Source organism: Watersipora subatra, chromosome 10 (genome assembly GCF_963576615.1).
Source record: "Watersipora subatra chromosome 10, tzWatSuba1.1, whole genome shotgun sequence".
Classification (NCBI taxonomy): Eukaryota; Metazoa; Bryozoa; class Gymnolaemata; order Cheilostomatida; family Watersiporidae; genus Watersipora; species Watersipora subatra.
In genome coordinates this window covers 3,292,330-3,307,833 of record NC_088717.1, presented here as the reverse complement: position 1 = coordinate 3,307,833, position 15,504 = coordinate 3,292,330, and the positions used below count along the sequence as shown (strand labels likewise).

Here is a 15,504-nt window from a genome sequence, read left to right as displayed (position 1 = left end):
CGTTTGTATACTATTAATACTGAAGAATTGCTAGGTCAATTGTAATTCCTAAATCAATGCACTTTCTGGGAATTCCCAATCTGATGAGGTCTTTATGCCTATTCCAAATCGGATGAGGTCCTTATGTCTATTCCCAATCTGATGAGGTCCTTACGTCTATTCCAAATATGATGAGGTCCTTACGTCTATTCCAAATATGATGAGGTCTCTGTCTATTTTAATTAAATGTAACAAAAATGAGTAGTCGGTTGCAAATTTAATAGCCGGTTACTATCTTCAGGCTGGTCATACGGGCACAAGGGAGATAATAACTAAACTTTTAGGCATTGTACAAACATTCAAAAACATTTCAATAGAAATTTAAGGCGCGTCTGCTTTAGCTATTATGGTAAATGGATGTTTGATTTTGGTTTCACCATCCTTCAAAGGTTGTCTAGTTTCTACTCCAGCTGGCTGCTAAATGCTAATACACGATTTTTAAATTACATTTGACTAATTAAGTTTGCCATTACTAGCTTGCACACGGTAGCCTTTTACATATAAAACCATAAAATAAACCCTTGGAATAGGTCTAAAATGTTTTTCTGCCCTGTACCAGTGTGTTGTGAGAAACATGGCTCTATATTATTCCTGTAACGCTGTAACAGGTGATCTGATCGCCAGGATGTTTCAAGATTAACATCGAAACAACTTGATTCTGGTTAAAACACTTAGATCAAACGCAAACGTATGACTTTTAGTTTCACTTTATACTTATTCACACTCATGAGTCTGCTTAACATCATTACATACATAAAGTTTAGTTTCACTTCATATTTTTCATGCAGATGAAACAAATACTTTGTTTTGTCAATTATACAAATTTATATTGAGGGTAAGTTAAGACTTTAGTACATGTAAGTTGTACTTACTTTTATTACTCACCTCCATATGAGGTTCCGAGTTTTAACTTAAATATTGTAGGTATGGTCACCACATTTCTCTTAACTCGTATTACTTCTGCCATGACAAGGAAACCATTCTCAAGATTTTTGAACGAATGAGATCGTTTGATGGGGAGCCATCCACAGTAAGTATCCATTACACATCTAGTGCTGTATACGCTGCCCTTGATCCATATTTCACCTGTGGTTTTGCTAAGGATACTGATTGCATATCAGATGTGTATGCATAGTTCCTCCCTGCCATCTCGCCATTTATATACATATCAGCAGTTATTGAGCATTACATGCCTAGGCACAGTTTAGTTCACATGCGTAGCCGATAGGCGAGATCTGTCATTGGAATACAGTCATATCTCAACATATGAGTGCCCCGATATTTGAGAAAATCGAGATACAAACAACATTTTGAGGAAGTTTCTGCCTTGAGCAATGAGAAAACTGAGTTACAAGTCGGTTCTGGATGGCCACTAAATGGCAATGATGTGAGAGACGGCTTTCGAGAACGGTATCACTCAGCTTTTCTCGTCAAATCAGTTTGAGAAAAGTTTTAAAAAGGCCGACTAAACTTTATATTGGAAGCGAAGCTAAAGCACCAATCCAGACATAATAATAAAAAAGAATGAAAATGAAGACAAGATTAGAAGTATGTTTAGTAAAAGATTTAAAACTTACCGTTTACAGTGTTTACTGTTTAAGCGCATTCCACATCAATTGCGCAATCATGAGACATTCATGATTGCGCAATTGATGGTGCATTGTATGAGGCATGCAGTGCTCATGCACAAAGTACATGTATATTCAAATAAACTTGGCAATAGTCACAGCGAATCGCGCTATTTGTCCACAGACAACACAAAGCGCTAGCTCCACAAAATAAAATTGCTAAAAACAATAGTAACGATGAACAATAGTAAAACGTCATATACATCTACTATATGCATATCTACTATATACATATCTATATGCATGTACTAGATATTTACCACTAGATATTTACCGTTAGAATTTACGGCTAAGACAAGAATTTGTGACACTTATGTGCCTGAAAGATTTGTTTAAGAAAAGCAAACATTATCATTATGTGTTATGGTTGACACGGGTTGGTTGTCTATGCTAGAGTGACCTCTTGCCGGTTAGTGCCAAGGGCAACCTTATATCTTACAAAATGGTGATAGTTTCATTAGATATGATACCTTGTGAACTCATAGATTATTCACAAACTGATGTTTTAAACAATGATAAGGGTTGACAATATACAATATAATACAAGTATTATTAGAATCTTATATACATCGTATAATATGTCAAATATATTTTATAATATATTACATAATATATATTACATAATATATATATATTATATAGAATATTTGATATATAATTCATATATAGTTAGTACTTTCAAGTGCTTGCCTACATCAGCTCAAGCTTAATTTATCAATTTTGTATTGCTATATTTAACTACGTACAAACAGTTTTGTGCCATATCATGTTAATGAAGTTGTAGCATAACTGGCTGGTAGAAAATTCCAGCAGAAAATGTATTAGAAGTAGCATTCAACCAGTGTTATGCAATGTTGCTTGCTGCTGCTGTGCAGTTATATACATGTGTCTAACTAAAGAGTAGAGACTATTCACAACTTGAAGTCGATGCAATCAGTCTCTGTATATCAACACCGTTTAGTACCACCAAATTAGCTCGCTACTGCTCCATTCACTGCCGCTCATATGTTAAAGATGTGATTGCGTCAAAGTTTAAATTTTAAAAGTATTTTTTGTCTATCAGTTAGTATGTTGTTTGTTGTGTTAGGCGATCTCATTGTCAAGATATTTGAAGATTAAAATCGACAAAAATTTATCGCGGTAAAAACGCTCAGAAAAAAGACATCCCCAGACTTGTCTATCAACTCCGTTTAGTACCACCAAATGAGCTCACTACTGATCCATTCACTGCCACTCCAATGTTAATGCTATATTAGTCTATGTTTTGTATTTATTGTTTATTATGTTGTATGATGCTTGGTTTAGACCAATGTCAAGGTCCTGCGACCTGCTTTGCAAGCTATTTTGCCACACTCCACAATCTCGCAGTTGCGTGACTATTTTCTCTCCTACTGAAAGAAATGTCGTTTCTGGTACAATTGATAGCTACTACTAGCAGGGCACATAATGAGTCAGAGATTACGCTGTGCACTCGATTCGCATTAATCCTAGCGTAGCTAGCCTACGACTACGCACGACATCGCAGGACAACGCTTTTGCGTAGTGCACAGGATTTAGCTGTCTTCCTGTGGTTTCATATCTATCCAGTTCACATTAATCGCACACTTGCATAAAGCCTGGTTCCCATATACGTCGCAAAGCACCGGCGGTAATGTCGCGCAGCAAAACACTTGCGGTGCTCGGCGCAGTTTAATGTTCAGATAAAAGCCACATCGTTAATAATATCGTAAACATAATTGCGTAATCAAATAAAATGTTCGCTCGCTGTGCCGTTCTTATAATGGTGACCTTTACCCGTACAGTGCATTTCGGGAAGGTTTTGCCTGCGGCCGTTTGCGAAATTTGAACAGCGCTAAACTATTGCGATGCCGCCGGCAACTACCGGCAGTCCTCGGCGCATACGTTCCCATTTCATCGCTAATGGCCTGCGGTGTGTCGCCGGTGCTTTGCGACGGATATGGGAACCCTTAAGCTTGCGTAGCAGAGTGCAGCACTCCCACGACATTGGTTGGAACCAGGCCTAATAGTGTATCAGCTAATTACCATTTATTTACTGTGGGCAGTATCCAAAGGAGTTCGGAGGAGTCAAGGTGAAATATGTCCGAGACCTGACTGCGGGCTATGACAATGAACAACCAGACAACAATCCGGTGAGTGCATCTGCTTTGTTCCAAAGCATCGTTGCGCGGTTTTACCTAGCAGGTGACTGGTTAAAAACTTTGCATACATGTACTTCGAGATACTGCAGAATTTTAAGTGAGCAATATGGAAGACAGCTTCAAAAACAATGGACTACATTGAATTTTCCAATATATCCATCGTTTATGTAAGGTTAGTTTTGAGCCAAACTTGGCAAATCTTTAGAAAGCTTAAAATGTGTAAAATCGAAATATTTAAGTTACGTAAATGAATGCCAACTCACTCTCCAGCTAGAAATATCAACAGAACATCGATTTTAAGACTTGCCAGGGTGTACCACTTTCGTGTCGGTGTAATCTAATATTATAACATACACTGCACAACTCAGAGTAATTGATAAAAAATGCTAGTTGAGCAATAGAACAACTGTTGAATAATATCGGTGAAAATGAACCGTTTGGGTCTGAAACTGTCTCAATAATACTTAATGGGCCAGCCTTTGTTTTAAAAATCCACTTAAGAACCTATTCTTGACATGCTGTTTGCCAATTTCTTCAGATATCCTTGTGTCACCATCCTACACTAAGCTTTGATTATCGCTTCAATAATCGCTTCAATCAGCACGTTGGTTTATGTTTAGATAATATCCAGTCAATCTTTTGCCAGGGATTCTCAATGCTCACAAAACGTATGCTTGTTGGAAAATATGGGCTTTGTGTGTCAATATAATTTGCGTTATCTTTTTATCACAACAATATGTTATTTTTAACATTTCCGATTGGCGATCAGCAAGTTGGTTTTTGATGGCAACTATGAATGATAACCGGCGCGTGGCTGCAAACAAAACTACCTTATAAAGTAAAGGGTGCTGACTCACCTCATTTTCCTTATATGCTCTACTGTCCATCATGGGTTTGGGTATTTTGGGATGTACAAGATTGCTTAGGGCGCATCGTGAGCATTCTAGAAAAATTTCTTCCTTTGCACTCTCTATAGCACTAGTCAAACTGAGTTTTTTGTGAGCTGTGGGACAGCAGTATTAGTAATACTCTTTATCTTTGGAGAATATGACAAATCACAGTTTAAAGGTTATTCACATATGTAAAAATCGCTGATGGGATTGTTGAATTCTCCATTTGTTTGGATTAATTAATGAAGATATGAAATGTGATATGTTGTATCATTTCTGTTGTACTTAGTCAAAGGCTGATCAACAAACATTCAAACTGTAAATAAATCTAGAAATCTGACCGATGGATGCTGGCAATACCAGGGCATTGTAGTTTAAAAACAAGTACACAGCTGTAGAAACAATCTTAAACAGATCCGATATTCATGATATACTTTGCATCCATCTTTTTATTCACCATATGGCCTAAATGGTCATGTGGTGAATAGAAGAGTAACTCTTGGAGAATGAATCAAAGACAGGCTGACATGTATATTTATTCGCGTGTATTCTTTTCACTGCTTTCACCCTTTAATTACTATTAGAGTGAGCTTACAGCCTTTGGTTCTAGCTCGAATGCAGTAGTTGTTGTTATAGAAATTAGATAAATATGATAAAATAAGGATCCATGGCTTAATTTCTTGTTCTATAACTGCATTAAATCATACATTCGAGTTGGTAGAGTTACGTAAATCTGTTTACCTAATCTGTTTTATTAAACTTTAAAATGTCATCTGCTAGCCTAATCTCCGTCAGAATATCATTAATCCTTAATTAGTTTCGACTCCACAAATAGTATCAATTCTTAAAGTTCATGGATTGTTTTATCGATAAATAAAGTGGACACTGACCAGCTTTTGGCTACACGTACAAGAATGCTCCATCTTTGCTATTTGAGTGTCATTACGAATAGACTTTGAGATATTATCTATGTTATAATGCTCATCTCAAAGTTTGTATTTTTGTAGATTTTACCAGTGAGCTCTGCTTCACAAATGATAACCTTAACGTTTGACAACAATGTAGTTATGACCATACGGACTAGTGGAACGGAACCTAAAATAAAGTATTACTCTGAAATACAAGGAAAAGGGTGAGTCGTTCTCTCTCGCTTATCTTACATATACAGATGGTCAATGTGATAGGCACTTGCTATATTGTGGGGATAACCAAAGATTTCCAAGCTAATAGATTCCTTGAAGAAATGTGCTAACCTGAGCCAGGCCTATTGTGTAATACTACATTGTAGATGAGCTTGTTACACGTATAGGTAAATGCTGTAATATATTATTTGCTGACTATATATAATCATATATTATTCCTATTGCTTATATCATATCTTGTATCATATATTATAACATAATCAGCGTTCTCTATCATGTTATTAAATCTTTGGTTACACCAAGACTTGCAAAATGACTCAAATACAGTTTTTAAAGAAAATATGAAGAACAATAGTAATAATAACAATAATGCATAACAAAATGGTTGTTACTTTTAATTCGACTTACTCCCGCAGCAATTAACAGAAACAAAAATTTGTGTCAACTCCTTAAAATCGGAAATTAAACAACATGACTGTATCACCCACTTGCCTACATAGATATGAATATGTGAAAATTGAAATCAAGTTTATCAACCATTTAGCGATATAACGATATAGCAATAAGCTGGAAGGGCCATATTCACTTGTATGTTACCTGTGCTATTCGAAAGAGACCTCTAAATTTCCTACTTTACAAAGTTATTAAAAATATGAGTTATTATAGCGCTGTACTAGTAGAATCCCTGCTGGGCTCATTTTAGCTTTGATAGCTTTGACCCGTGGTCACTGGTTCCTGAGCAAGGACCTATTAATTATAATATAGTTAATAGGCCTATGTTCCTGAGCCTCGACCAGACAGTCTCGAGACAACACCGACAGATATTTACACAATCATTGTTAGTTTCATAGTTATACTAAAATCATTTTGGTTTGTTGAAGACTCTCAGAAGAGGAGGCTAAAGATGTTTTAACGAACCTGGTTCATGCTGTCGTGGAGGAACTTCTGCAGCCTGAGATAAACCAACTCATTCCCAAGTCCGAGTAACTAAGCAACAGTTCGCCTATCATCCCTATATACAGAATTATGTACCTCCAAAAATCAGTCTTATACCTAATCTTGCTCATGTCTGTTGATTTGCAAAGGCCTTGGGTGAAAAAGCAACATTACCAAACATTCTGAATGGACTGCTAATTTTACCTACTGTTGACAGGCCACACAAGTGATTGCTAAAGATCTGGTCACATGTGTTCAGTTTTTAACTTTATGTTCGGCTTTTATCAATACGTTTTTATCAGTTAAAATTCTGGCGAATTCAATTTTCAAGTACACAATTTGCTCACACGAAAATTTTTTCAAGCGGTATTATCTTTTTATTCGTAATTGCCTGTTACCATTATACAACTGCTCGATTTTAGATGATAGTAGGTGACGGTTTGTTACTCTCATCAGTGTGCATAGATGTGCCATAGCATAACCAACTTATACGACATGTATGCTCAGCTTGTAGAATAACAAAGTAGAAGGAACATTGCCGGTTTCATGATGATAAGCATCCTTGGTATGCTTGTGTCACTTAACACACCACACATTTAGTCTAAACAGATCCCAATGATAAAACAGTAGCATATCCAGGATATCAGCCAAAAGCCTTTTAATTGACTTCAAGATTTTATAGTCAAGTTTCCTTACTATGTACATGTAAATGCTATTGATGTTTTATATCCTTAGCACTTAACTAGCAGTAGACTAGCTCCAGTTTGACACATTGCATTTACAGGGTGTCACATAGCAAAGCTACATATTTGTGTCAATAACTCATCCGAAACAGTTAGCTCAAGAAGAAATTACTGCATACAGAAAGACATGTGAAGGATAACAAAATACTATAGTGGGTGAAGTGCTATAAGCTTCCCAAAAAAAGCACAAAATTACTTGGTTTTCCTTTGAATGTTTTGCCACAAACCTTCCCCAAGCGTAATAGGAATTCGTATTTCAGTGACACATAACCATAGACTGCTAGTCATATTTTCAACAGAAGTGAAAGTGATGAGTCTATGCGGATATATCTCATGAGTAGAGGAGTGATGGCTTCAGTTATTCCTGATTATAGGTGGTAGTGAAAGAGTAAGAGAGTTCTGTGCTATTGTTCAAACTGGTCCTTGTTCTTCATGAGGTAGGCAGCCAGAAACTCGACTGGATTTGGAGGTCTAAAAGCAACAATCATATATTAGCCGACTAGTGGATAGGCTACAACGTCACCCATAGAATTCTCTCATCTTCAACAATACTTTATGAACTACCATAGTTATCTTCACGATATCAAACGATATTCAAACGGTACATTGGTACAAAGGCCATCCTGTAAATTCACAAGAGTTAAAATTATTACAAGAGTTATTACAAGAGTTAAAATTACCCTACATATTTTACTGATAGCTTTGCTCTCGGGTAAAAGGATTTCGGAAGTAACATTAAGAAACAAAAATTGAAGTATCAGTCAAATCATTGAACAACATTTGGCTGAAGGACGTGACATCAACATATTACCTCGACCATTATAAAATTAGCCCATAAAGACTATCTAATGGAATCTCTGTGCCTAACGACAGCAACACGACTCAACTATGGGTAGGCACACCCGCAGCTGTGCCTACCAGTAGAACGCTGGCTAAAACAGTATAGTGGACCATGCCATACGACACTAATTCGTTCCAGTGTTGGCATTGTAAAGCGAAAATGTCGTATGGAAACCCATAGTAGTTATTTAATGCACCCCTTGGTAAAAAACGTCAAAATTTTATATATAACTCGCCCTCGGATAGCTCAGACACATGATTAACTCGGTTTTATTAACGGATTTGTTTGGTCCGTTCCCACGCAACAATAAACTGCTTTAGATAACTCAACCTCAACTTCATTAAATCAAACAGTTTTTTGCCCAACAGCTACCGAGACTGTTGTTATCGCTTTATAATATCACATTATTCCAAGCCATAGAGATAAACCTCAACTTTTAGTAGTTCTTAGACGTCGTTATTACCATCATCGGCAAATATTTTCATTAACGACTTTTCTAAGTGTTTGCAAAAAATCAAATTTTACCAAACATCCGCTTGGCGATGGCCTTTCGAAAGCAAGGAGAAGCGAGGTAACCTTTGAATAAACTTGAATAAAATCGGCAAAATTGATCTTGGTTAAAATGCTCAAAAGAAAAGATGTCTCTTCTTCTGAGCATCTCAACAGCGACCAAGTTTTGCCAATTTTAATCTGAAAACGTCCTGGCTGTCCACATCACCTACAACAACAAACAAATCTGAAGTGAAGGAAAAATCTCTATACTTTCTGATAAAAAATTTTTAAACTTTACATTAGAAGCCTTTTAATTTGCAACAAGCCACCTATGCTTTTGATTTATATATAGTTTGTATATGTACATGTATCTACTAATAAATACATGGACTTGTGACAGTGCTCTGATAACTTGAAAGCTCTGATAACTCGAATTCCTTCGCTCTGTCCTGTGAAGTTTGAGTTATCCGATTTTGCCTGTATGTACTGTACGTGTTAAAAATTAATAACAATATAGGATATTAACCTTAGTAACTGTAGCTACTAGGATGGTTAACGGTTATGATCTGCAATAAAATTTAACATTACTACGTACCGTATGGAGCTCTTACCTTTGGTACAGACGTATAACATAAACTTTGAATTTAACTTAAATGAATTTGGCTTACCAAACACAAATTTAAAGCTGAGTTTCAGTCTATATTTTATACTAAACTAAACTTTAATTTTGTCATCATCTTAATCTTTATTATTTGCTTCTGATTTCATTCTCACTATAATTGATAATGAATAATACTGAACTGAAAGAGTGCGAGCATCGTAAGTAAGTGTTGGGAGAAGGATTTTTGCGAATAACATATCGGCATCTTCGTCATTCCGACGTATTCAGCACACCGACCAGCAAATTTGAATTTCGAGAGACACTTTTTTTGATGTCGCATGGCGAAAAAATGTTGTGAGGAAAAGAGGAGAAAACATTGTATTCTACATCGTGAGGCGAAAAAAAATGTAAAACTGGAAGTTGTAACCCAGAGTGCACTGTAATTAGAAAACTGCAACAAATTCAATGAGCTTTTAAGCAAGTTATGTAAAGGACGTGGAGTTATCCTGATTGTAAATAGTGGGCTCTACGGGTGGAGATACTATAATAATTTAATGTCACAATTTTTATGGTTTCTTATCACAGCCCAAAATATAGTCTTGTGAGCATAATCACAGATGACAGTGACGTGCAGACCTCCACCAAACTGCCTTATAAGCCATACAACTAACACTCCTTATAGCTTAAGACCACCTAGAGACCACCTAAACTCACCAATAAGATGAATTGCCAATGAGTAGAGTAGATCTTTGGCCATGGCTACATGTACTGATGCTAGTAAGAAAACAGATTTAGTGCAAAACAAATTAAACTATGGATAAAAAAGTAGGGAATATTTTATTATCAAAAGCATTACCGGAAATGTTTCCCGGAAATAAGTTCCCTTATATGCTATTGGCTTTTGAGAATATATACCAAAAAGGTACCGTGAAACCTCTATTTGAATGCCATTATTTGACAGCCATCTTTAATTGACCGCCACTATAGGAAGAGTTGAAAAATAGATCACCACCCTTTAATAGAACGCCACCTCTATTTGACATTCTTTGATATTTACGACCCATAATAGAAAGTGATCAGTAGAAAAGTGTCCACAAAATGGCACGAATAATGACTCAGTTACATCAATAACAATTCTTTCGTTGTTTCTGTTTATATCAAAGTTCATTTTCATCTTTGAAGCTTACAGTTTTTTTTTAACTTTGAAGGCGACGCCACAGTAATAATTAATGACTGTATCAGGCTAATAGTAGTTCCTTGTTTAATGTGTCTTGATATTTTGACTTCTATGAAAGAAGGCTAAGAATTACAATGGAATATGTACTACTATTTTCCGACTACAGTTGATGCTTAGCACGCATGTGGATAACAATTTATCATCATCTTCACAAAAGTTTTTTAAATAGCAACGCCTAAAAGTTTTCCTCTTCTAAAAAAATGTTTGAATGGTAATATCGACTAGTTCTGCAGAGCAAAAAAAAGAGTTGAGGTCTGCAGACACTGGAAGGTAATGGACAGCCAGAAAATGAAATGGTTCCAAACGAAAGCAACAATCAGAATGCAACTGGTCAAACCAACAATGTAAATATTTGTTTCAAAAATATTAATCTTTGTTTCTACTTCTGCATGCGTTATAATTATGGTTTATGTCACTTATTCTTGAACATATGTTTGATAGCATTTTATAGAATATTATCATTATATAATTTATAAATTTGCAGATTTAGAGCGCATTATTTGGTAGTATCATTGCGGTTAATTAAACTTGGCTTACAATGGATCGACGCTCATAACTCTACATGCATTGTGCATGAAAAGTCAGTTTTGCCTGCAAACTGTAGCAAACATCAATGAGTACAAGGAGCAACATTGTTAAATCATGTTATAAAAAATATGCTTTTTCATTTAGAATGAAATAAAAATATGAAAGCTGGAAACAAACTGCAACGCAGGGTATAAAATCATAAGTTAACTGCAAGCAATAGATATCAACTGGTATAGATATTTATGAGCTTTCTGATGGATATTTTTTGAGAGATCTCTGACAAGTTGGAGGTTAATTAGCAGATTTAGTTGGAGGTTGTAGCAGATTTATTGTATCCAAATAGGTTAATGTCGCTTCGCACGAAGGAAAGCGCAAAATATAGTTGACATTCGCTTCACCCGTAAAATGGTTAAATTCAGCTTCCCAAAATCCTGACGAACTATTTGAAAAATACAACGCCACCCTCTATTTGAATGCCACCTCCAATAAAGCGCCACTCTAAGGGAAGGGTGAAAAAATAGACTGCCATAGTGTTTAAATAGAGGTTTCACGGTATATATATATATTACAATGAGAATATCTGTTTACATATAGAGTACGCCCTCACATTACGATGTCCTGTTATATGATTTTTTCGCCTTACAAAGTGAAACGCAATGGTTTTTCGTCCTCGCCCTATGAATTCAACAAAAATTTCTTTTGAAATTCAAATTTGGCAGTTAGTACGCGTGTTACGTCGAAATAACAAAGATGCCAATATTTTGCTGGCTGTAAACCTCCTCAGAAAACTTGAAAGAGATATGATGACTGATTTCTTTCAATTCAACATTCCTCGCGTAAAAAGTGATACATTTTATTTTCCTTTTAAAACCAGTAGCAAAGTTGGAGTAACGATCATTTCGGACAGGGGGTCAGGAATCAGACAACTTTCCTTAGCCTGCTAACAAAAATCCATTTCATTATTGAATTTATTTTTATGTGTATGGTAACATAATTAGCATTGATACACTTTTGGCCGCTTCTCTGCTCTACCCACTACATGTACCAGCTCTAGTCATACCACTTCAAAGGTGCAGTAATAAAATTTCATTTTTCCTTTCGATGGCCATTAATTGGTCAAATATGCTAGGTGCCGCTTTCAAGAACAGCATCGCTCAGGCTTTCTTGTCGGATTAGGTTAACAAAGGTTTCAATGAAGTCGGCTAAAAATTATAGTCACAACAAAGCCAGAAACCAATAGGTGATAAAAATTTTAGGGATGAAAAAGTTGAAGTTCAGTAAAATAGTTGAAAATACTTGAAGGTTGACTTGCAACAAAATTTACATTACAGTTATTTGGTATCAAAAGCTTCACCATGTCTCACTCTGCTGTGTTATAGGTGCAAAATATGTGAAAATGCGATTACATGCTCTTAAAAGCTCAAAAACAAACAGCTACTTGCAGCCATCACGAAAACGCCATAGATTGGAATTCCTTTCCAAAACGGCTCAAATGGGACTCATATGAGCTATTTGGCTATATAGCTATGGCTAATGGCTATATTTTCACAAATATAGCCTACTTCACGCATTCAATAAAAGTTTTATTATAAAACCATGTCTATTGTCCTTAGGCGTATTTTTCATCATCATCATCATCGTAATGCTGTCACTTTGAGCACTGATATCTCATAACCTACCGTAAAAATTTGTTCAATTTTTAACCTTAACTCGAAGGAGTGTATATCATCCTTAGATGAACATGAGGAGCCTGTTGGTCACCTGTGATAGTCGAAAAATGCTGCAGAAATTGTTTGCGCTATTTGGCAGGAAGTATGGGTCACATGATCAGATTACGACTACATGATTAGACCAGGCTGAAACGAAACTGTAAAGTAGCGAGCGTCTATATTTGATACAGGCTTTCCAGTAGATCCCAAAGTGCTTTTCATAAACTAGTGCTACGAAACGTTTTATACTGAGCCTTTTATTTCGAGTGATTTAATTTCAAAACTACAATGTTTGAGTACTCATCAAAATAAAAAGATTCCAAACTACAGCGTTTCCGTGATGGCTGCGATAAACTGTTCATTTTTTAGCTTTTACGAGCTTGCAATCACATTTCCACATATTTTGCACCTACAACACAGCAGGGTAAGATACCAATTAACTGTAATATGACTTTTGTTGCAAGTAAACCTTTAACTAAAACTGAGCTTCATGTGTGTATTTAGTAAGCTAAATTCATTTAAATTAATTTCAAAATTAATATTATACGTCTGTCTCGAATGTAAGAACTCCCTATTAGTACATACTGCTGCTACTGCACATACACGTTGTACACTATAATAATACATTTTAATGCAGATCATAACCACTAAATACACTAAAGTTGCTGTAGGTAACTATAGTTATTAAGGTTAACATACAATTTTGTTACTAATTTTAAATATGCACAGTACTTGTATGAAATTTTGATGTTTTTCACCAGGGGATGTTTGCATTATATAATCAAGTATGGTTTCTATAACACTCTATATGACATTTTCGCTATACAATATTGACCGTGGAACCATTAGAATCGTATGGGGAAACTGTAGTTGCTGGTGTGAAGCCATGTTGTCATCGTTGTTAGAAAGCCAATCTTGAACACAGCGAGTTTGCAGTAGAAATGAATAAAAATTGAAGCGAGATCATTATAGCCAACTATTTCAGCCAACCACAGATGCATCAGGTTTATCTCTACTAACACAGACCAACACACCGATTTTGAAACAATGCACGAACAACACATTGCCAATGCAGTTTTGACAAAAGCCACAATTCATCGGTGCATATAGCTAGACCTACATGGCTTACGTTTCTAAAGTACTTATGACATGGACACGTACATACCTTTCTTTCACAAGCACAGACATGCCCTGCAGTAATATGGGTACAATTGTCTGGTCTAGATACGCTCGCGTTGGCAAGGCAGCTAGTTCAACTTTTGGTTTTTTAGTTGTTGGCTGGTCACCCTGCTCCCTCTCATTCATTGCAATTTTCTGTTGTAACACATTAGCAGCTAATATAACTATAGATGGAATTGCGCAATAGAAAGATTTATTGAAAGACAATTAGGTATTCCAAGGACTGCTGACATATTTAATAAAGAATAATTAAGTTTCAAACATGGGTTTTTTAACCGGCCCACACATTATTCACAATTATTTTTCGGATCGTTTATTGAGGATCACAAAACACATCTTTCGACAGAATGAAGATTATTAGTTATCTTTGGATACATTGTTATGGAAAGTTTACGCCTTCAATACAATATTGCTAAACGATGAACAATAAAGCTCATCGGTCAGATAGAAGTAGAGACACTGAACTCGTAACAGAAGTGCACTGAATTCATCATTAGGATGGATAAATCACCATGCAGTACTTTTAGTTGCAACGAAAACAATCAAATGTTATTATTTGCAGGCAAAAACTGAAAGAATAATAAAAGTAAGAACATATGCTACCTTAACATCTTCCGTAAGTCCGAGTTCGACTTGAGGGTCGACTGCCGCTTCTAAGGGTGTAGCAGGCTTTGAAGCATGCTCTGAAGGTGCTGCATCTATAGCCAGATACAAAGCAAACAAGTCCAAATCTAATTCAATCCCAAAATGTAGGAACAATAAACAAGCAAGAAACATTGTTGCATTTACTACCCTTAAAAGTTAGATTGAAAAAGGTTTTCATAACATAAAACAATGTGCAAGCTAAAGCCTGCCTAAGCGAATGTGAGAGTGCACATAAATCGAAAAATAACTAAGTAAAAGTTCTATACATAAAGTGGCTGAATCAGGTACATTCACTACCGCAATTTTTGCGTATATTATGAAGGTAAAAAGCCATTTTTCTTTTCGGAGAAGTCGTCTTGTTGAATTAGTTAATATTGAAGCGAGCTGATAAGCTTCTGCAACAAGATTGTAAACAAAACTTGCACAAACTCTGCAGTGACCTCTCAAATCCTTAATTACACCGAAACTTGCTTGTCAAACTATCCGTCGTACAAACTATCAGTGATTCACGTTAAATGTAGCTACTGATATAAAGTCATTGTTTAGCATTCATCAAATAATATACCTGTCAAAAACAGCAAAAACATATTATACAAAAAAATACTAAAAAAGATTTAAGCATATGGAATAAAAACTAAAAAAAACAAAGCTTTCATGTTTTCAGTTTGTTTAGAATAATAAAAAGATCCACACCTGTGGTAGCCATCTTTCTCGGTTGCTCAGGAAATGAATGTA

The 15,504-nt window shown here is 35.8% G+C and overlaps 2 protein-coding genes across 2 annotated transcripts in view; one reads left to right on the top strand and one right to left on the bottom strand.

Annotated features, from left to right (window-relative positions):
• LOC137406523 (phosphopentomutase-like) overlaps window positions 1-7,327 on the top strand; it is a 33,665-nt gene extending 26,338 nt beyond the window's left edge. The window contains exons 13-16 of the mRNA XM_068093113.1: window positions 964-1,069; window positions 3,731-3,817; window positions 5,724-5,848; window positions 6,740-7,327. Coding sequence (XP_067949214.1) covers window positions 964-1,069; window positions 3,731-3,817; window positions 5,724-5,848; window positions 6,740-6,845 — 424 coding nt within the window. The 3' untranslated portion in view covers window positions 6,846-7,327. The remainder of the gene's footprint in view (window positions 1-963; window positions 1,070-3,730; window positions 3,818-5,723; window positions 5,849-6,739) is intronic.
• A 101-nt stretch (window positions 7,328-7,428) lies between these two features.
• On the bottom strand, window positions 7,429-15,495 carry LOC137406524 (protein dpy-30 homolog). The gene is made up of 4 exons (XM_068093114.1): window positions 15,463-15,495; window positions 14,728-14,822; window positions 14,111-14,259; window positions 7,429-8,008 (listed from the first exon to the last, which is right to left on the bottom strand). Exons 1-4 carry the CDS (start codon window positions 15,473-15,475, stop codon window positions 7,942-7,944), a joined length of 324 nt encoding a protein of 107 aa, XP_067949215.1. The 5' UTR covers window positions 15,476-15,495; the 3' UTR covers window positions 7,429-7,941.
• Between the last annotated feature and the right edge of the window lie 9 nt (window positions 15,496-15,504).